Here is a 23196-nt window from a genome sequence, read left to right on the forward strand (position 1 = left end):
CATTAATCAATAATTTTTATAATTTTAGTCACTTATTAATCTTAAATAAAAATAAATAATCATACTTCATTTATAATTGAGCATCAGAAACTATTATATCTAGATTTTTCTCCTTTTAATAAACTCACTCTTACCATTCTTACCATTTCTTAGTAGAGGGAATTAGTTTAGCTGGGAAGAGCTGTAGGACATGATTCTAGAGATTTGAAGGAATTAATGAAATTGTAGATTCAAAAAAGAATCTCTTTGTATTCACTAACAGATAACTTACTGTGATTATGCTTATTCAGTGACTTCAGGTAGCCTTTCTTTTGCTTGCTTCTTTGTTAATTCTTTCTAATAGTAAATACTCTCATTAAAACAGTCCTTCTCAAAGTGTGTTTCCTGGATCAGCAGCATCAACACCACTGACTGAGAATTTGTACTTCTAACAAATGCTTGCCGTACACACAGACCTGCTGAATCAGAAACTAGGGTGGGGCTCAGCAGTCTGGTTAAACAGACTCTCCAGATGATTCTGATCCACATTAAAGCTTGAGAACCAGTGTCTTCAGGAGGTCCTTGCTTTAGGAATTACAGAGTAGGGGAGACTATTGAAATCTCTTAATTTCAGTAAGTCTGCCAAATCCCCTTCAAATCCCTTTTTCTTACGGAAAAATGTTCCTCCAGAATTTTCTAAATATATGTGGCAGTGATACTTGAGTTTTCTCCATGCTTTCTCCTTTCTCTAGAGCTGTTGACACGGGTAAGAGGAGACAGAGTTAAACAGAAGTGCTGATGGTGATACTTAGAGTGCTCAAAGATTTGAAACTTGGCTGTTTCCAATTTAGGAAAGAAGTCATCCGATATTATTCTCTAATAGCTATTTAATTGCTTAAAAAATTTAAAAAGAGGCCATAGTTTAGTTTTAAACCTTAGTAATATATTGCAAATTATTTTATGGTTAATTACCTTTTTTTCATTTATAAATTTTTGCCTCATGTGTAACAAAATGTTACCTGGCATTGTGGCAGAACTTGTATTATTTTGTAACATTGTTTAATTGCTAACTGTACATATCTTCTGTGTAGAAGAATGTGTGCTCATCTAATATATTGACTTTGGTTTGTTTAATGTATCAGAATCACATTTTGTGAGTGTAAATATGGGTGTGTTCAAAGTAGAGTCAAAAAAGTGAACATTATTGACCTCTCACTGTGTGCTGGGTGCTTTTCTGTGCACTTTATATCCCTTAGCTTGTTTAATCCTCACTGGGTAGGTACTGCAATCATCTTCATTTTGCAGACATAGAAAGCCTAATGTGCCTAAGGTCACCTAGCTAGTATATGATAGAGCCAGGATTCTAGTCTAAGCAGTCTTACTCCAAAGCACTTTCATCTAAGACAGATAAATCTGTTACTATGTTATTCATTTGTCTAAGCAGAAATATTTTCCTCCTCCCCATTTTTTACTTTTACATGTACCAAAGTATTTTTAAGAATGTCAAATAGTGCTTATGTATGGCTATTAACTTAAAATTCAACAGTGAACTATATAATAATACAGCAGTTTGTAAAGAAAAGTAAATAGGCTTATGAAATGGAAAATGCCTACTTTGGCAAAGCATTCAACTGTATTACAACGAATTTCAGTTATTCCCTTATTTGTCCAGATTTCAGGTAATACCTCCTTGAGAGCAAGAATTAAATTATTTGTAACTGGCACAGGGACCCACATTGTCAGTGTTTCAGATCATTTTCTTTGATGGATAGATACATAGAGAAGGCATACAAAAACTCATTTACATGACACTCATAGAGTGGTGCACAGTCTTTGGCCCTTTCGGGTGGCATAACCCCAATTCTTTTTCATAGTATAGTCATTGCAATTTAGCTGAAACCTTTCAGTAGCCTTATGACTGTTTGTGAAACTGTACAGGGTGTCCCTTATACATGAAGCTTGTTATTATTCCATGGGCTAGAAAGGACATTTATGATTTTTAAAGATTTTAATTTAGAAGTAAAGTTTATTTGACATTTTATATTGAATTATATTTATTAGTTTTTATGTCTTAATTTCAACAGCATCACTGCAAAACTTGAAAGAGCGTTAGAAAAAGTTGCTCCTCTTCTTCGTGAAATTTTTGTAGACTTTGCCCCATTCCTATCTCGTACACTTCTTGGCAGTCATGGACAAGAGCTATTGATAGAAGGTATGATTTCTCTATTATAATTATTTTAGTTTCCTATAATGTATGTATTAATCATGGCATAATTTGTGCTTCTGGAGGAATATATATTTCCAAAAGAATGTAAAGGCATTACTTCACAAATTCTAATAAGATATTCAATATGTTTTCTCTTCACTCATTTTTTTTAAATAACATGTTTGCATGGTCAATGCCAGTAAGAAAACTTTGAAGATGAAGAACGTTGAAAAGGTGTCAGAATGGGAGGCTTTGGCTCTTTAATCCATCTATCAGGGCTGACGTATATCCTGTCATTAAGATAACCTGTTTATTAAGCAGTGATCTCTGAAATTTCCTTCTGACTCTGAGAGCCATGCACCTTTAAGTGATTTTTCTTATTCACATAACATTTGTAGTGTGGGAATCCTTAACTAAGAAGACATTAAAAATCTAGAGAAATACTTAACAAAGAATTGATGAACCCATTGTCTCCTCAACAGCAGCTTACATAGAGTAAGGAGGCAAAGGAGAAAAATTTACAAGGAGAGTGGCTTTGAAAAATATGGTTAATCAAAATCGTATTTCTTTTTAAAAAGTTTTGTTTTATGAATATTTCTGAGCTTCAGAAAGAATTAGACAATATCAAGATGATCTGTAGGTGAATAATGGCTTTAGATACCGTTTCAGGTAGTCCTGGGATTTAGCATCCTTGTATATCTTTTTTGCTTTTCACTTCCTGTTTACTGTAGAAGAAAGAGAGTTTTCCTGTGCCTGTTCTGTTATTGTCCCAACTGCTTCTACGCAGTGTTTCTATTAGGAAGACTGTGATAGTTAATGACTCGGCATCTGGGAGCTGACTTTGAATCCTAGTTCAACTACTTTCTTAGCTTTGTGGCCTTTGTGAATTACTTAGCCACTTTGTATCTTAGTTTCCTTTCTATAAATTGGAGTCAGTGATACAGCACTTTAGGGTTCTTGTGAAGATTAAATTATGCAAGGCATTTGAAGCTCTTAGAATATTGTCACATAATGAGCTTCTCAGGTTTCCAAAAGTACTGAGTTCCTTCTGGGCTAGGTACTATGTTACATAGTTTTGATATATTAGTAAACAGACAAAGACGCTTTTCTTCAGATGGAGCATATATTCTAACAAGGACACAAAATCAATAAGCATTAAACAAAATGAATAATTAAATTACATAGCATGCTAGAAGATAGTGAATGTTATGTAAAAGGATAAATACAACACAGAGAATTGGAATTACAGAATGACAAGGTTAGGCTGAAGTTTAAAGAGAGTGGTCAATTTTAAATAGGCCTCATGGTAAAAGTTACATTTGAGCAAAACCTTACATAATGAGTAATAAAACTTACTTAATAAGTGCCATACAGCTTATTAGATGAGGAGTGTTCTATGCAGAGAGAATAGTCAGTACATTGGCCCTAAAACGAGGATAGAAAGATGTTCTTGGTATGATCTACCAACAGCAAAAATGCCAGTCTCATGTGAACCAGAAGGACAGTAGTCGAATATTAGGGCCAGAGAGTTAATGGGTTCTTTGGCTTTAACTAGTGTGTTGTAGGGAGGCTGCTGATGTTTTAAGTAGGGCTGTCACCCTGGATGCTACTATTGTCATTATTATACTCCCACCTACAAAGTGAAGTATAAAATGCTCTGAAGAATTGGATTCTGAGAAGAACCATGCTAATTCAAAGCAGCCGCAAAATGAACTTTAAAAGTTCTTGGAAGCTTAAAAACTATTGCTTGGCCGCAGATTGTGTGTGTAATTTAAATAGCTTTGTTCTAGATGTGTATGATTGACTACACAAAATCGTGTATTCATTGATTCATTCAAAACAGAAGAAATATTCCTCATGGAGTTTGCAGTCTAATGAGCAAAGAGACATAAAAACCAATAATTAAAATCAAATAGGATATGTGCTATAATGAAAGTATATACAAAGGTACAGTGGGAAATGAGACTAGATGGCCTACTGACCACTTGCAGGGCACATATTCTTCTAACTGGGTCAGTGAGGTAGTTGTGTATACCTGGTCTTACTCCTGCTGCCATAAAGCCACTTCCTCATCTTTATGAGGACACACAGGTTTGAAAGGGTTATGTTCCCTGCTTCTACCTAACTCCTGTAACAGCTCAACCCAGTCTTCTGAATTCCAGACATAGTTGAAGTTACCTAGCATAGACATCTAAAGCCATATACTCCAGGGATACCTCAAACTCTGTTTATCCAAAATTTGTTTTCCCTCAATTTACTTTTCCTTCTAAATGTATTTATTTTGTCATTAGCATTACTATTAATGCAAACATTTGAGGTGAAAATTTGATTTTTCTTTAGCTCTTTTCTCCTTCAACTTTAATATTTACAATTACTTCATGAGAATGAATAATTTCCGAAAACAATATTTAGAGGATTAACATTACAAATATTATATCAAGCCATGTATAAAAACCTTCCAAAGTAGCCTAAATATTATGTTAGCTAAAAGTGGTGGCATCATAGTTACGGATTCTAAAAGGTACTAGGTTATCAGTTGGTCCTTCTTGAGTTCCTTTTTTTGCTTTTAATTCTTTTGATTTCCTGTAGTTAGATGCTATTGAGGAGCAAGAATGCTGGTTATTGATATTTTTATTTTCATGCTTTTCTGTAACATGTGTTACTTTATTAAAATAAAGAAGTTCAGTAAACATCATTGAAAAAACAAATCTTAAATGTTTCCTCATTCCCTACAAGATAAAAGCCTTTTATTTTTTCTGTTGCTATCTATCTTTTCCTAAAATGATTTGATAGGTTTTACAGAAATGTATAAATACTGACCAAAGACATAATAAAATAAAACAGGGAATAAAGTTAGTCGTGTAATAATAATGTTAGTAGTGAGTCCTGCAATGTTATTAAAACTAAGACAAATTCTGTGCAAGTTTTCTAGCCGCCAGAGCAAAGGCACAATTATGTTCTTATAAGACTCACGTTACTGGCTCCTAAGTGATAGTCTGTGGCAATTTTACGTTAACTGCTCTGTATTGGAAAATCAGGAACCCCTGTGTGTAGTTACTTCCCAGAATCTTCCATGACCACACATTCACATTGTTTCTTACTTATTTCTTCTCATCAATGCACAGAGAAAAATGATTGAGTAATTGAGAGTTTTTTTTTTAGCTTCTCTGTTTACCTCACATATTCTGAATTGAGTGGAAAGACCATTAAGAACATGCCTTCATTGTTATCAGTGCATCCAGGCGAACCTGGATTTTTTTTTAATGTAACTATGCTAGAAATGAAATACTGGAACGGGTTAGATATTAAAAAGTTCATTTTGTGTTCCCCTGGCAGTATACAATTATATCTTGTAACTTTCTACATTCAAAGAATTTTAATACATCCTACTTTTTAAACTACATGGATGTAATATTTATGTCTTTCTTTGCTGATGTTTAAAATGACTTCTCTTTATAAAATGATGACAGCAAATGGTAGATTTTTAGGTTTTGAGTTTTGCTTTTTAAATGCCAGTGACTTGGCAGTATAAAAAGCTGACAACCCTAAAATATGATCCTTTAAATTTTTGCTAGTTCATACAACCCAGAACTCTGGAAACTATAGTTATTTAAAAGAATGACTTTCAGTATCCCTCACAATTTGGTCATAACCCTCCCTTCCAGACCCAACTAGTCTTTATCTTCTTGCTATAAAAAAACATTTCTTAAACATGTAAAGAAGTTACATACTATCACATTTCCTTGTTTTTGTACAGCTCTTCTTTCTGCATTTAATCCGTTTTGTTTTGTTTTGTTTTGTTTGAGACGGAGTCTTGCTCTATCGCCCAGGCTGGAGTGTAGTGGCACTATCTTGGCTCACTGCAAGCTCCGCCTTCTGGGTTCACGCCATTCTCCTGCCTCAGCCTCCCAAGTAGCTGGGACTGCAGGTGCCTGCCACCACGCCCAGCTAATTTTTTTGTGTGTGTGTATTTTTAGTAGAGATGGGGTTTCACCGTGTTAGCCAGGATGGTCTCAATCTCCTGACCTCATGATCCGCCCACCTCGGCCTCCCAGAGTGCTGGGATTACAGCCATGAGCCACCCCGCCCGGCCTGAACCCTTTTTTTTTAATCTCCCCAAATTATACTCATCCTTTGAGTCCATTTTCAGGCTCATTAAGCAAATTAATGTCATGACTTATGTGCTCCTACAGTATTTTACTTACATAATATTAATAAAATTATTTTACACTTATTGAAATAGGAAATATCTTATTGTTTATATTGTCATTACCTAACTTACATTCTGGTACATCATAAATATTCAGTGTTTTTCCCTTGTGTTTGAATAGGATATTATTTTTCTTTCTTGGGAGGCGAAAGCAGATGTATTGCTTGAGGCCAGGAGTTTAAGACCAGCCTGGGAAACATAGTTAGACCCTGTCCCTAGAAAAAATAAAAAATTACCCAGGCCTGGTGACATGTGCCTATAGTCCCAGCTACTCTGGAGGCTGAGGTGGGAGGATTGCTTGAGTGGGAGATTGAGGCTGCAGTGAGCCACGATCGTACAACTGCACTCCAGCCTGGGCACCAGAGACCCTGTTGCTAAAAAGAAAATAAGGAAGGATTGGTAAGATTTTGTGTTCTGTGGTAAGAATTCCTGGTATTGATCAGTTCTTCAGACCTAGGAGTTTGCTGCTGCACTCATCCAAGGTCCATACTTGCTCTCCACCCCAGCCTGTAGAAATGTATGTCCTTTTATTTTCTCATTCTTGAGCATGTACTCTTACTCATTCTTTGTTCTTCGCTCTCCTTCTGTTTCCCTTCTTTCTCTAATTTGATATGCTTTTCCTTTCCCTTGAGAAGAAAATGTATCAAAGCATTATGAAGAACTCAGGACATTTACATGATAAAAACATATTTACCCTAGCTTTGAATATTTCCATTTAAGAAATAGTGCTTATGATGAATAAATCTCACTGCATTTCAATTTACCATATAAATATGTGTGTGTGTGGTAGGAACAAAACTGAATTTAGGTAACTGAAGATACTTTAATGTCTATGAAAAGAAAAAGCAATTACTCTTTAACTTCAAATAGCCATAAAGTATATTTGAATTGCCTCTTTATTTTATGTTTTAGATTCCGTTTTTCTTAAGGCACACATTTATTTTTGTTTAAATTATTTCTTATGGTCTAATTAATCCTTGGTAGTTTTTATTGTCGGTGTCCTTTCATTTTCTTAATTATCTATTACTTTGATTAGTTAGCTTGTGATTGTATCATTCTAGAACAATGTAGTTCACCTTTTAAGACCATTCATTAACAGTAGCTATTTTTAGGTAGCTTTTGATGTGTGTTTTCTCTTAGCAATAATTAAGGATTTTTGAAGACAGTAATTTGAAGCTTACTGAACTTTAAGAAAATTATGGGTTTTCAATTTATAAACTAATGCATAAAAACTACTTAGAATAGGTATGTATGCAAGTATCAAAACCTACCAGCCAAAGATAACAAAGCTGCCTAAGAATCCAGTTTATGTTCTGTGAGCATTGTTTATGTTCTATTGGGAGCTCACAGAAATATTCAGAGTAACTTAGTTATGATGCGGATATAGCAGAAAGTCTCATATGTGTCCAAGGACAGGAAATAAAATATAGTTGATCTTCAGGCAGCCTGGAAATGGGAGAGAAGAGTCAGTAACAAAGACTACTCCCTTTGATTCGCAAAGCAACTTTATAGCCTCCTGTCTTTTATTCTCTCTGTGTATCTACTCAGTGTTTTTACTTTCCTCCCAGACCAACTTCTCTTGCTTAGTCATCAGAACATCTCTTAGCATAGCACCTTAGCCCTGAATCTTAATGCATTTTTAATGTAAATATCCTGCATCATCTAACTATAGTCACTTAACTTATCAACAGAGAATCTGAATGGCTCAGCCAGGACTATTACTTTGTTCCTCCTGGGTTAGGTGTCTGACCCTGTCATAATCAGCTAAGCCTGAGGTGGGATAGAGGTGTCTGAGACACATGAGGCTCTCCCTTTTAGGCTCTATATGCAAGTTGAAACATTTTAGAAAGAGATGTTAGCAGTGCAGGAAATTTCACTGAAGGGTCCACTCTACTTTTGGTGGCATCAATAAATATTTTATTAAAATCATATAATACTCAAGAATATTTATGGTTTCCACGACTAGAATTTTTAAAAGTATATAAATATAGCATGAAATTTCTACCTTCACCAAAGAGGATATCACTGACATATTCTAAAATGAATGAGCCTAGTCAAGAAGCTCCATATCATTCACAGATCATTTGTAGTAGCATTATAGACACATAATCAGAAAAACTTGCCGTATTTTTATTTAAAAATTATAGACTAAAATATAATTTCAGAATTATTGTTTTTAAATTACAATAATACAAAAAATGTACACAAGAAAATTGGGTAAATGGAAAATGCTGGCATAATTTTTAAATATTCCTGATTTCCTCCATAAAAAATGGATGGAAGAATAGATAATGAAACAATAACTACAAGAACAATGAATGGACATTTACAACAAAACTAGGTGACAGGTATCTCATTGGACCCCAAAATATGCCTAGGTGGGGACCATCTAGCTTATAGCTACATGATATACATCATATCAGCTTATTTGTGGCAAGGACTCATGGTGGCCATCAAATATAGATCTGTTTGGAGAATTAACTAAATGAGGGTTATATAGGAGAAATTAAAGGATATGACTGCTTATTCTGAAAAATTTGAAAAATGGGGCAGTAATTATGTTGGTAGTAATATTATCGATATTACAAAACTGTTATGTAATGTTGGATAAAGCTGCTTGGTAATTATTAATATTCTAATTATTTTATCCCATGTTCTTGAAAATCAGGATTCTGGCTGAAGAAAGGCGATCCAGATATAAAATAGGAGAGTTTAAGTAAAAGCTTTTAATTTGGAATTTGAATTGGACATTTTCGTGTAAACTTATGCATACATATGCATGTACATGCACACATACACGCATACCCATATACTATAGGTATATGTATACTATACTAGTAGCCCTGTCTGTTGTTTTGCCTGGACACAAAAACCAAGTCAGTAGCAGTGAGTACACTTAGGGTCCATATTTACTATTAAAATATAATTTGCCAATGAAAGAAACTGGGACTTCATAGAGAAATAAGTGATGTCAAGGCTGGGGCAGGAAATATTAATCATTTACCTGCAACATTTTGTGATACCACAAAGCAAGGAAGGTATCAAATGTTCTCAGAAGAGCTCAGGAGCTAACTTAAAGAAATTCCTGTTGTCCCAAGATGGAGCAGTTTGAGCATCCATAAATCTATTAGGTTGGTGCAAAAGTAATTGCGATTTTATTAGCAATTGGCAAAAATCGCAATTACTTTTGCACCAACCAATAATAACTGCAATGCATTGAAACACCTGGATATGTTTAAATCTATGTATTCGTAATGATAATTTAGAAAATGATTTTGTCAAATTTAGAGAATGATAAAGAACTTACTTTGAAAACTGATAAGAAAATTAAAAGAATAAAGTATTTCTTATGTCCTTTCTTTGTGAACGGATCATTGTATTATGAAGTTATTGAGTGGGGATGTTTTGTTTTTACAAAAATATATCATCTGGTAAATAATGGTGGGATATGTGAGTTAGATTATCATTTAGCACCCTCTAAGAATTTAATAGATCTAAGCTTCAATGGCTGCTAAACTCACAAATAGAGAGACAGCTAGACAATTAGATAGGAAAAATACCATCACCTATCAAGACAGTATGTATGAATGAATGAATAAAATAAAAGCACACCTGATTAAATCTGTATATTCAACGTGTTGAATTATACCATGGGAACTCAATAATCAAAATTAATACTGGAGGAAATTCTGCAATACAAATTGAGTTGGTCTCTTCAAAATAAATTACGTGGGGAAAAGAGATATAGGAAGAACCTGTAGCTTAAAAGAGATTTTTTTTTAATTTCAAAAATCACCAAAACTAAGTTGTTTGTAGAAATAACTCTATGATTTAGGTATTAAAAACTATAATCAAAAGCAAAGTGATTATCATAAAAATCAGAATAATGGTTTGTTATAAGTAGGGAGAGGGTTAGAATGGGAAACATGGAGTACTCCTGGGATACGTGGTAATAATTTATTTCTTTAGCTATTTAGTGGTTGCAAGGATGTTCACTTCATAATATTTTATTAACTGATGTTTTCTGCAGTTTACTTATTAATATTTTATAATAAAATATTTTAATGTTCTCTATGGAGAAGATATAAAAATTCTTGAATGACGTTAAAGACCTAAATAATGGTGAACTATATCATATTCATGGTAGGAAAACTCATCACAAAAAAGTTATTTCAGTCCATGTTAATATATCAATTTTAATAAAAATTTGATTTAAAATAATTTTTAAATTATTTTCATGGAATTTAATAAGCTTTCTCTTAAATTTCTGAGCAGAATAAAGGGATGAAAATAATCGAGTAATTTTGGAAATTAACAAGCTATTATAGTTAAAACAGCATAGCAGTAGCACAGAGATAGATCAGTGTGTCAGAATAAATCTCCAAGAACAGATCCCACATACATATGGTAACATTATGAGACAGAGCTCCATTGTAGACTGGGGAGAAATACGTGAACAGTGGATCTAGATCAATTGGATTCCCTTTTGTTAATTTAAAAGACAAAACAAAGTGGATCTCTTCCTCCCTGAACAAACAAAAGACACTACCACTGTGGTTGAAAATCAAATATCAAATGTTTCAGGAGAAAAAAACATAGGAAAATATCTGTAATACCAAAGGTATTATGTAAACTAGATACAAAAGCATAAAGTGTAGAGGGTAAAAAATCACCATATTAAAACTGTTTTGTTTTATCAAAACAACATTAAAAAGTGAAAAGATTGAGAGTAACATGAGCAATATAGTGACTACAAACCTTGAAGTCCTCATTCTCCCAAAGAAAAAATGAATGTACAAAAATACATGGACCAAATTAGTGTTGTTAGAAAGCTAATAAATCAATTAAGATTTATTAGATCAGATAAGGTGTTGCAGCAATGAAGTAAACACCTAGCTAAGACAGAGCTACTCAAAACGTTAGGAAATCCATTGCTATTTTGTTTGCCCTTATCCCACACCCTCCTCAACACAGTGCAGCATACATGATAATGAGGAAATTGCTCAGTTCCCAATTACTCCTTTGGGGTGGAAGGGAAAGAATGGAACTTGCTTGCAACATTCTCACTAAAGACTGAGAAGTGACTATATTTTTTAAAAGCCCGAATTTTAACAAAAATATTACAACGCACTCAAAGAAAGAGAGAAACATAGTTCATGCAAAGGAACAAAACAACTTCCAGAAACCACGTTTAAAAAAATGTAGGCCTCTGACTTCTTTTAAAAATAATTTAAAACAACTGTCTTTAATATGCCTATGAGCCAAAAGGTAGCAGGGACTGACAACTAAACAAAATTAGGAAAAGGTTTTATGAACACAAGGAGAATATGAACCTAAAGAAATTATTTAAAAGCAAAAACTAATTTGAAGCTGAAAACCACAAAGGAATTAAAAAATTCATTATTAGGGTTCAAGAGTAGACTCAATTAGACAGAAGAAAGAATCAGCAAACTTGAAGACAGGTCATATGAAATTACTGAGCTAGAGGACCAAAACAAACAGAATGAAGAAGAGTGAACAGAGCCTAAAGGACCACATCTTCAGACAGACTAACATAGGTATTATGGTAGTTGCATAAGGAAAAGAAAGAGAAAAGGGCAGAGAGCGTATTTGAAGGAATAATGGCTAAAAAACTTCTCAAATTTTAGGAATCAGACATACGAACTGAAGCTCAACAAGCTCCCGTGGGATAAATTCAGACACACACAGAGACACATTTTAATCCAACTACTAAAAGTCAAAGATAATCTCAAAAGAAGCAAGAGAAAATTGTACATGTACAATGAGCCTCTATAAGTTATCACCAGGTTTCTCAGTAGAATCCATGCATGCTGGAAGGCAGTGGGATGATATATTTAAAGTGCATGAAGTAAAAAGCAAAACAAAACAAAAAGAAACTGTCAACCAATAATACTACCTCCAGCAAAACTGTCCTTTAAAAATGGAGGAGAAATTAAGAATTTTCCAGATAAACAAGAGCTGAGAGCATTTATTACTGCTAGATCTAACCTACGAGAAATGCTAAAGGGAGTCCTTCAACTTGGAAAGAGGGATTCTACACGGTAACTCAAAGCCATATGAAAATTAAAAGTTCTACAATAGACATATTACAAATATGAAAACTTTATTATTATAATTTTGGTTCTACTATTCTTTTAAAAGATTAAAATCCAAAAATGTAAAAACAAACCTATGAATCTATGCTAATGGGTAAGCAATATATAAAGATATGACTTGTGACATAAGTAACATAACTTGTGCAGATGACTGAGCTGTAAAGGAATAAAGTTTTTATATGCGATTGCAGTTAAGTTGTTCAGTTTAAAATGAACTGTCATAATTTTAAGATGTTTTATGTAATCCACATGATAACCACAAAGAAAATTTCTATAGAAATTACACGAAAGAACAAGAGAAAAAGCACATCACAACAAAATTCAAATACACACAAAGGAGGGAAGTACGGGAAGAAATAAGAGACAAAAATACAATGACATACAGAAAACAACAAATTAAAATAGTTCTTCCTCTTTCAGTAATTATTCAGGATGTAAATGGATAAAAACTCCTCAATCAAAAGACATAGATTAGCTGAATGGATAAAAAATCAGGAACCAACTATGTGCTGTCTTTAAGAGACACTCACTGTAAATCTAAGGACACATAGAAGTTTAAAGTGAAAGAGTAGAAAATGATATTCTGTCCAAATAGTAACCAAAACAGAACAGGGATGTTTAATATAAGACAAAATAAGCTTTTGAAACTGTTAAATGAGACAAAGAAGAACAATATATAAGGATAAATGGGTTATACAAAGAAAATGTAACAATTATAAATTTATATGTACCAAACATGAGAGTTCCTAAGTGTAAGAAGCAAATATTGACAGACTTGAAGGGCAAACAAGTTCTGCAATAATCGTGGGAGACATTCATATCCCAATTTCAGTAATGGATAAAGCAACCAGGTAAAAGGTGAATAAGGAAATGGATGACTTGAACAACACTATAGACCAATTGGACTTGACAGACCAAAGAATACTTCACCCAATAACATCAGAATATACATTTTTCTAAAATGCATATGGAGCATCCTCTAGGTTAGACCATATGTTAGGTCATTAAACAAGTCTTAATACATTAAGACCATATGTTAGGTCATTAAACAAGTCTTAATACATTTAAAACGATTAAAATCTTACAAAGTATCTTTTCTAATCACAATGGAATGAAACTAGAAATAAAAACTAGAAGGAAATGTAGAAACTCCATAAACACTTAAAAATAAAACAACATATTTTGAATAATAGAAATAAAAAGTAGAAGGAAATTTAGAAACTCCATAAACACTTAGAAATAAAACAACATATTTTGAATATGCCACTCACCTTATAAAAAATCAATATTTTTTTATAAGGTGAGAGATGAGGATCAAGTTTTATTCTCCTACATGTGAATAGCCAATTATCCCAGCACCATTTGTTGAAAGAGTATCCTTTCCCCACTTTATGTTTTTATTTGCTTTGTTGAAGATCAGTTGGCTGTAAGTATTTGGCTTCCTTTCTGGGTTCTCTATTCTGTTCCATTGGTCTATGTGCCTATTTTTATACCAGTACCATGCTGTTTTCGTGACTATGGCCTTATGGTATCATTTGAAGTCAGGTAATGTGATGTCTCCAGATTGGTTCTTTTTGATTAGTCTTGCTTTGGCTATGTGGGCTCTTTTTTGGTTCCATATAAATTTGAGGATTGTTTTTTCTAGTTCCGTGAAGAATGATGGTTGTATTTCGATGGGAATTGCATTGAATTTGTAGATTGCTTTTGGAAGTATGGTCATGGTCATTTTCACAATATTGATTCTACCCATGCATGAGCATGGGATGTGTTTTTGTTTGTTTGTGTTTATGATTTCCTTCAGCAGTGTTTTGTAGTTTTTCTTGTAGAGTACTTTCACCTTTTGGTATTTTATTTTATTTTTTGCAGCTATTGTAAAGGGGTTGAGTTCTTGATTAGATTCTCGGCCTGGTCACTGTTGGTGTATAGCAGAGCTACTGATTCATCTACATTAACTTTATATACTGAAACTTTGCTGAATTCATTTATCAGTTCTAGGAGCTTTTTGGAGGAGTCTTTAGGTTTTTCTTTAGGGTTTTCAGCAAACAGCGACAGTTTGACTTTACCAATTTAGATGCCCTTTATTTCTTTCTCTTGTTTGGTCTGATATAAGAATATCTACTCCTACTCACTTTTGGTGTCCATTTGCATGGAATGTCCTTTTCCACCCTTTTACCTTAATTTTATGTGAATCCTTATGTGTCAGGTGAGTCTTTTAAAGGCAGCAGATACTTGTTTGGTGAATTCTTATCTATTCTGTAATTCTGTTTTTTAAGTGGAGCATTTAGACCATTTACATTCAATGTTAATATTGAGATGTGAGGTAGTATTCCATTTATTGTGCTATTTGTTGATGAATCCTTTTTTTTGTAATTTTGTTTTATAGGTTATGTGAGATTCATGCTTTAAAGAGTTTCTGTTTTGATGTGTTTCCAGGATTTGTCAAGATTTAGAGCTCCTTTTAGCGGTTCTTGTTTTGCTGTCTTGGTAGTAGAGAATTCTCTCAGCATTTGTTTGTCTGAAAAAGAGTGTATCTTTCATTCATTTATGAAGATTAGTTTCTCTGGATACAAAATTCTTGGCTGATAATTGTTTTGTTTAAGGAGGCTGAAGATAGGTTTCCAATCCCTTCTAGCTTGTAGAGTTTCTGCTGAGAAATCTGCTGTTAATCTGATATGTTTTCCTTTATAGGTTACCTGATGCTTTTGCCCAACAGCTCTTCAAATTCTTTCCTTTGCCATGACTTTAGGTAACCTGATGACAGTGTGCCTAGGTGATGATATTTTTGCAATGCATTTCCCAGGTATTCTTTGAGTTTCTTGTATTTGGATGTCTAGATCTGTACCGAAGCTGGAGAAGTTTCCCCCAATTATTCCCCTAAATATGTTTTCCAAACTTTTAGATTTCTCTTCTTCCTCAGGAATGCCAGTCATTCCTAGGTTTGGTCATTTAACATAATTCCAAACTTCTTGGAGGCTTTGTTCATTTTTAAATTCTTTTTTCTTTGTCTTTGCTGGTTTGGGTTATTTTGAAAACCTTATCTTCAAGCTCTAAATTTGTTTCTTCTGCATTTTCAATTCTGTTGCTAAGAGTTTCCAGTACATTTTGCATTTATCTAAGTGTGTCCTTTGTTTTCTGAAGTTGTGATTGTTTTTTATATATGCTGTGTATTTCACTGAAGATTTCTCTTGTCATATCTTATATCACTTTTTCAATTTCCTTAAGGTAGACTTCCCCTTTCTCTGGTGCCTCCTTGATTAGCTTAATAATCAACCTGAATTCTTTTTCTGGCAATTCAGGGATTTCTTCTTGGTTTGGATCTTTTGGTAGTAAGCTACTGTGATTTTTTGGGGGGTGTTAAAGACCCTTGTTTTGTCATATTATGCAAATTATTTTTATGGTTCCTTCCTATTTGGGTAGGCTTTGTCAGAGGGAAGATCTGGGGCTCAAGGCTGCTGTTCAGATTCTTTTGTTCCACGTGGTGCTCCCTTGATGTCATATTCTTCCCCTTTTCCTAGGGATGTGGCTTCCTGCTAGCCAAACTGTAGTGACTCTTTTTTCCCTCTGGATCCAGCCACCCATCAGGGCTACCAGGCTCCAGGCTGGTACTGAGGTTTGTTTGCACAGAGTCCTGTCATGTGAACCATCTTCAGTTCTCTCAGTCGTGGATACCAGCACCTGCTCCAATGAAGGTGGCAGGGGAGTGAAATGTACTCTCTGAAGGTCCTCAGTTGTAGTTGTTTAATGCACTAGTTTTGTACTGGCTGGCAGGAGGTGGTGCTTTCAAGAGAGCATCAGCTGTGATAGTATAGGGAGGATCAGGTGGTAGTATAGGGAGGATGGGCAGGGTCCTAGATCTCCAAAGAGAATATGATCTTTGTCTTCAGCTACCAGGGTGGGTAAGGAAGGACCATCAGGTGGGGGCAGGGTTAGGCATTTCTGAGCTCAGACTCTCCTTGAGCTGGGCTTGCTATGGCTGCAATGGGGGTGTGTGGTTCCCAGCTCAATGGTGTTATGTTCCCAGGAGGATTATGGCTGCCTCTCCTGTGTCAAGCAGGTTGTCAGGGAAGTGCAGGAAAGCCGGCAGTTACAGGACTCACCCAGTTCCCACTCAACCCAGATGGCCGGTCTCATTCCAACCATGCCTCTCCCAACAGCATCAAGTTTGTTTCCAGGCAGTGGGTGAGCAGGGCTGAGAACTTACCCCAGGTTACCGGCCTCCTGGCCCAGAAAGCAAGCAGGGCTTCTGCGTCTCCTGCCTGTCATGTCTTCACACTGAATTCTTGCCTTCCCCCAAGTTCTGCCAGGAAACTTCACATTCATTTGGAATTGTTACAAAATTCACCTGGAGGTTTCCTTCTCCCTGTAGTCTTTTCCCAGTTCCTCTGGCAGCCCTCCCCAAAGACCCCAGTGAGACACATTAGGAATGGCTTCCCTGGGGACCCAGAGAACCCACAGGGCTTTTCCCTGCTGTTTCCTCTACCCTGTATTTTGCTTGGCTCTCTAAATTGTCTCAGTTCCAGGTAAGGTTAGAATCTTTTCCAGTGATCTAGACCCTCACGTTCCCCAGTGAGGGTGTGCATTCAGGGGCAGATGATCCCCTTTTCCCATTTTCACAGTTTGGACACTCACAGTGTTTGGGCTGTCTCCCAGGTCCTGCAGGAGCAATCCACTTCCTTCAAAGGGTCTGTGGATTCTCTCGGCTTTCTTGGCATATTCATCTTGAAGCAAAAGTTGATAATGTGAGTCTCCACATTCTGCTCTGTCTATCCAAGTAGAAGCTGCAATTTAGTCTTGCCTCCTATCTGCCATTTTTTCATCTCCCCCAAAATAGTTTATTTTATTAAAAAGATCAACAAAATTGAAAAACCTTTAGCTTGATTTAGGGAAAAAAAAAGAAGATTCAAATAAAGTAAAAAATGAAAGAGTAGGCATTATAACCAATGCCACAGAAATATAAAAGGATTGATTATAAGAGAATACTATGAATAACTTTATGCCAACAAATTAGATACATAGAGGAAGTGAGTAAGTTCCTGGAACCACACAACCTACCCAGATGAAGAAACAAACCATCAACAGACCTACAACAAATAAGGATATTCAATTAATAATAAAAAATCTCCCAACAAGGAAAAGTCTAGGATCAGATGACTTCACTGTTGCATTTTTCCAAATATTTAAGAATAATTAACACCAACCCTCCTCAAACTCATTCAAAAAAATTGAACAGGATAGAATATTTGCAAACTCATAATATAAGGTCAGCATTGCCCTGATATTGAAACTAGATGCAGTACTAAAGGACAACTATAAAACCAATATCCGTTGTGAATATTAATGCAAAAATCTTCAACAAAATACTATAAACTGAATTTGGCAACATATTAAAAGGATTATATACCATAACCAAGTAAATTTTATTACTGAAATGCAAGGATGGTTCAGCATATAAAAACTGATCAATGTAATACATCACACAGAATGAAGAAAAGAATTACATAGATCATCTTATTTAATTAGTTTACTGTGTGGGGAAAAAAAGCCCTCTTAAAATTCATATGGAATCTCAAGAGACCCAGAATAACCAATACAATCTTAAGAAAGAACAAAGCTGGGGGACTCACAGGACCGATTTTAAAACTTCTACTTACATAGCTCCACAAGTCAAAACAATGTGGCACTGGCATAAAGACATAGTAGACCAACGGAATAGAATCTCTAGCCAAAAACAAAACAAAACAAACAAGCAAACAAATAAACAAAAAAAGCCAGCCCTTACTTATATGGTCAAATGATTTTCAACATGGGTGCCAAGACCATTTAATAATGAAAGGACAATCTTGTCAACAAATCATGTTAAGAAAACTTAATATCCACATGTAAAGGAATGTTGTTGGGCCCTTACCTTTCTCCATATACCAAAATTAACTCAAAATGCATTAAAAACCTACATGTAACACCCAAAACTGTAAAACGCTTGGAAGAAAACAGGATAAAAGCTTCATGATGGCCGAGCGTGGTAGCTCATGCCTCTAATCCCAGCACTTCGGGAGGCCGAGGCAGGCAGATCACCTGAGGTCGGGAGTTCGAGACCACCCTGACCAACATGGAGAAGCCCCATCTGTACTAAAAATGCAAAATTAGCCGGGCATGTTGGCATATTGCTGTAATCCCAGCTACTCAGGAGGCTGAGGTAGGGGAATTGCTTGAACCTGGGAGGCGGAGGTTGCAGTGAGCAGAGATTGTGCCATTGTACTCCAGCCTGGACAAAAAAAGTGAAACTCCATCTTACAAAAAAAAAGCTTCATAACATTGATGACATTGGATTTGGATTTGGCAATGATTTCTTTCTAAAATCAGAAATATAGGCAACAAGTAAAAATAGATATATTGGACTACATCAAAATTTTAAACTTCTGTGCATCAAAAGACACAATCAACAGAGTGAAAGACAAAGGCAACCTATGGAAAGGGAGAAAATATTGCACATTATATATCTGTTAAGAGCTTATTATTCAGAATGTATAAGAACTCTTAGAGTTGAACAATAAAACTACAAATAACCCAGTTTAAAAATGATATATTCAAAAGCACAAGAAGAAACCTTACACCCATTAAGCACAAGAAGAAACCTTATACCCATTAAGCACAAGAAGAAACCTTATACACATTAAGTACAAGAAGAAACCTTACACCTATTAGGATGGCTGCTATCAAAAAAACAGAAAATAACAAATGTTGACAAGGATATGGAGAAGTTGAAAACTGTGTACTCTTTGTGGGAATGTAAAATTGTGCAGCCAGTATGGAAAACAGTATGGCATTTTGTCAGAAAATAAAAAATAGAATTAACATATGATCTAGAAATTCCAGTTCTGGGTTTATAGCCAAAACAATTTAAAGCAAGGTTTCAAGGAAATATTATTTGCGACCTACATTTATAGCAGCAGTATTAACAAATGGTCAAGTCGTGGAAGCAACCCAAGTTCCTATCAACATATAGATGCATTTCAAAAAATGTAGTATATACATACAATGGAATGGTATTCACTCTTAATAAAAAGGAAGTTCTGACACATGTTGCCACATGAATTCAACCTTAAGGAAATTATACTAAGTAAAATAAGCAAGTCACAAAAACACAATACTGTATGATTCACTTACACAAGTTATCTAGAGTAGTCAAATTCAAAGAAATAGAAAGTAGAATGTTATTTGCCAGTGACTGGGGGTGATGGGAAATAGGAGTTGTTTAATGGGGTATAGAGTTTCAGTTTTGCAAGATGAAAAACCTCTGGAGATGTGAATATATTTAACACTACTGAACTGTGTGCTTTAAAATGGTTAAGACTAATTTTTATATTATGTGTATTTTACTACAATTTTAATTAAAGTGAAAAGTTTACCCATAGACTGGAAAGGTATATGTCTAACAATGATAATCAACAAATGTTGATATCTAGATTACACAAAGAAACTCCTACCAATGAATAAGAAAAGCACAATTCTATAGAAAAAATGGGCAAAAGAATAAAAATCTGTTAATTTGTGAATGGGTTAAATACAAGCAGTCAGTAAACATGTAAAAAAAGTCAACCTCATTTGCAATCTCATAAATGGTTAATAAAGCCAAAATGAAACAATTTCACTCCCATCCAATAAGTATAAAATTTATACTTAAAATCCATTTATTAGGAAAGGTGTAGAGTTTTCTAGTGGGAGTCTAAATTGATGAAACCACTTTGAGGAATAATTTTGCATTATCATGTAAAGTTGAATTTGTAAATGTACATTGACTCAGCAATTTCATTCTTGGGAATATACCATGGAATAATTTTTGCATGTGTACACAAGAAGATACAGATGTAAAATGCTTATTAAAAACAGTGACTTTACCCAAGACATACTGAGAACAACCTAAATGTATATTAAAAGAAAATTGTATAATTAAATGGTATACTATGCAGTAGTGAAATGGGATTTCACAAAAATGATATTTACCATAAAAGCTTAACACATGGATAAAGATACTGTATCTTCTTTAGGGACACATTCATAAGTGATAAAAATATAAATGCCAATCAAGATGATAAATTTACAGTAGTTATTACATCTAGGGGAATGGTATCAGTGCTGTAACTCTAACGTTCATGGGGGATGCATGTGGACATCAGAATGGAAGCAGGTGTAAGGGTTCCACAGAAGAAAACATGGCTGCCAAAGCTCAGCCTGGCCTTAGCCATTGCACGAGGCATGGTGAACTCTGCCTTCTATAATGTGGATGCTGGGCACAGAGCTGTTTTCTTTGACTGATTCTGTGGAGTGTGGGACATTGTGGTAGGGGAGGGGACTCACTTTCTCATCCCATGGGTACAGAAACCAATGGCATTCCACTGCTGCTGTCAACCATGCAGTATGCCAGTCGTCGCTGGTAGCAGATTCATAGTATGCCAGCATCCCTGTGCATCCGCTTCCAGCCTGTCACTGCCAGCTTCCTCACATCCTCACCAGCCTTGGAGAGGACTCCAATGACTGTGTGCTGGTGTTCTGCCATCTGTCACTACAGAGATCCTCGTCAGTGGTGGCTCACTTTGATGCTGGAGAACTTATCACTCAGAGAGAGCTGTTCCCCAAGCCAGGTGAGTGATGACCTTGTGGAGTGAGCAGCGGCCACCTCTGGGCTCATCCTGGACGTCATGTCCTTGATGCATGTGACCTTCAGGAGGGCGTTCACAGAAGCAGTGGAAGCCAAACAGGTAGCTCAGCGGGAAGCAGAGATGGCCAGATTTGAGGTGGAAAAGGATGAGCAGCAGAAAGAGGCGGCCATCATCTCTGCCTATGATATGGCTCCAGAGCAACTCACTGGTGCCCGGGGATGACTACCCGATGTAGCTGTACATGCTCAAAGCCACCAAGAGCATTGCTTACCAGCTCTTGTGCTCTTAGAACGTTACCCACCTGCCCACGGGGCAGTCCATGCTCCTCCACCTGCTCTAGTGCTACCTGCACCTCCACGGGCCAACTGGGCCACAGCTCTGATGATTGTTAACACCAGCCTTCCTTCTGCTCCCACCCAGAAATCACTGTGAAATTTTGTGATTGGCTTCAAGTGAAGGAAATAAAAGTAAAATCACTCCAGATCTCTAAATACTCTATCAAATGAAGCACTTTCATTTTTCTCACATCCATCTACTTTTTTATCCACTTCTGTATTAGTCCATTTTCATACTGCTATAAAGAACTGCCCAAGACTGGGTAGTTCATAAAGGAAAGAGGTTTAATTGATTCACAGTTCCAAATGGCTGGGGAGACCTCAGGAAACTTAACAATCATGGTGGAAGGGAAAGCAAGGTACCTTCTTCACAAAGCTGCAGGAAGGAGAATCGCCAAGCAAAGGGGGAAGAGCCCCTTATGAAACCATCAGATCTCATGAGAAGTCACTGTCCTGTGAACAGCATGGGAGAAATCACCCCCATGATTCAGTCACCTCTGCCAGGTCCCTCTCTTGACACTTGGGGATTATGAGGATTACAATTCAAAATGAGATTTGGGTGGAAACACAAAGCCTAACCATATCAACTCCCCTGCCAAAAATTCCAAAGTATATATGCAGACTGGCTTTAAGCCCCAATTCGGGGCCTGCTGGAGCTCTGGCCTAGGCACTGGCAATTGTCATAACAAAGGTAGGGCAGTGTGTGATCGACTGGGGAGCACAGTTGTCAGCCTGAGTAATGTGTAGCCTCTATCCTGTCCTTGATGGTTGATTAAAGATTTGAGGATGATGGATATGTAGCTGAACCGAGAAGGCAGGCCTCAGTTTTTCTAGCTGTCCCTGCACAGATGCAGCTGAAGAGAGGTGCTAACCAAGGTCAGAGAGGAAGTGGTCTGTCTCTTACCCTAAGATTGGTTCTCTCTAACAGTGTGACCAGCCAAAGCAGTTGTGTGTAAAGTGGGCATGGACTGAAGAATCTGTTCCTGTTGAGCTGGATGGGCCTGAATGTTGCCCCCCAGGTCCCTAAAACTTGGGATGGACTTGAGAGAGGAGGCCTGGACCAAGATGTGAGTCCCATTGAAGACATCCTCTCTACTCCCCACCTTGGTCTCTCTCAAATACCCAACAGAATTCCAACTTGAAGGATTGCATCCTGACAGGGCTGAACATGCCTGCCGAGGAAGTATGCATCCTGTGTTCCTGGCTCACTCATTCACAGACTGCTCTTCTCAAAGGCTCTGTGCCTGTGCTTTGAAGGAAACAACCATGGGAAGAAAACAAATGTGTATAAACTGCTGTCAATAAATGACACCCAGACCCTCAAAAAAAAACCCGAAAATTGGAAATAAAATATATACCCAGGAATACTTCTTTTTATTGTGCTTCACTTATTATGCTTTACAGATACTATGTTAACAAATTGAAGGTTTGTGGCAACCGTGCATGGAGCAAGTCTACTGGCACCACTTTTCCAAAAACGTGCTCACTTCGTGTCTCTTTGTTGGCATTTTTTAGCAATGGTATATTTTTAAATTAAGGTATGTACTTTGTGATTGTTAGCCATAGTGATATCACACACTTAGTAGATTATAGTATAGTGTAACATAATTTTTATATACACTGGGAAATGAGAATTGTGTGGCTTGCTTTATCATGATACTTGCTTCATTACAGTGGTCTTGAACTGGACCTT

The 23196-nt window shown here is 35.9% G+C and overlaps 1 protein-coding gene across 11 annotated transcripts in view; it reads left to right on the forward strand.

The window, feature by feature from the left end:
* NBEA (neurobeachin) overlaps positions 1-23196 on the forward strand; it is a 708564-nt gene that overhangs the window by 288766 nt on the left and 396602 nt on the right. For all 11 annotated transcript variants that reach the window (XM_016925167.4, XM_054664886.2, XM_054664889.2 and 8 more), the window contains one exon: positions 2064-2191. In XM_016925167.4, the coding sequence (XP_016780656.1) occupies positions 2064-2191 (128 nt within the window). The remainder of the gene's footprint in view (positions 1-2063; positions 2192-23196) is intronic.

Source organism: Pan troglodytes, chromosome 14, assembly GCF_028858775.2.
Source record: "Pan troglodytes isolate AG18354 chromosome 14, NHGRI_mPanTro3-v2.0_pri, whole genome shotgun sequence".
NCBI lineage: Eukaryota > Metazoa > Chordata > Mammalia > Primates > Hominidae > Pan > Pan troglodytes.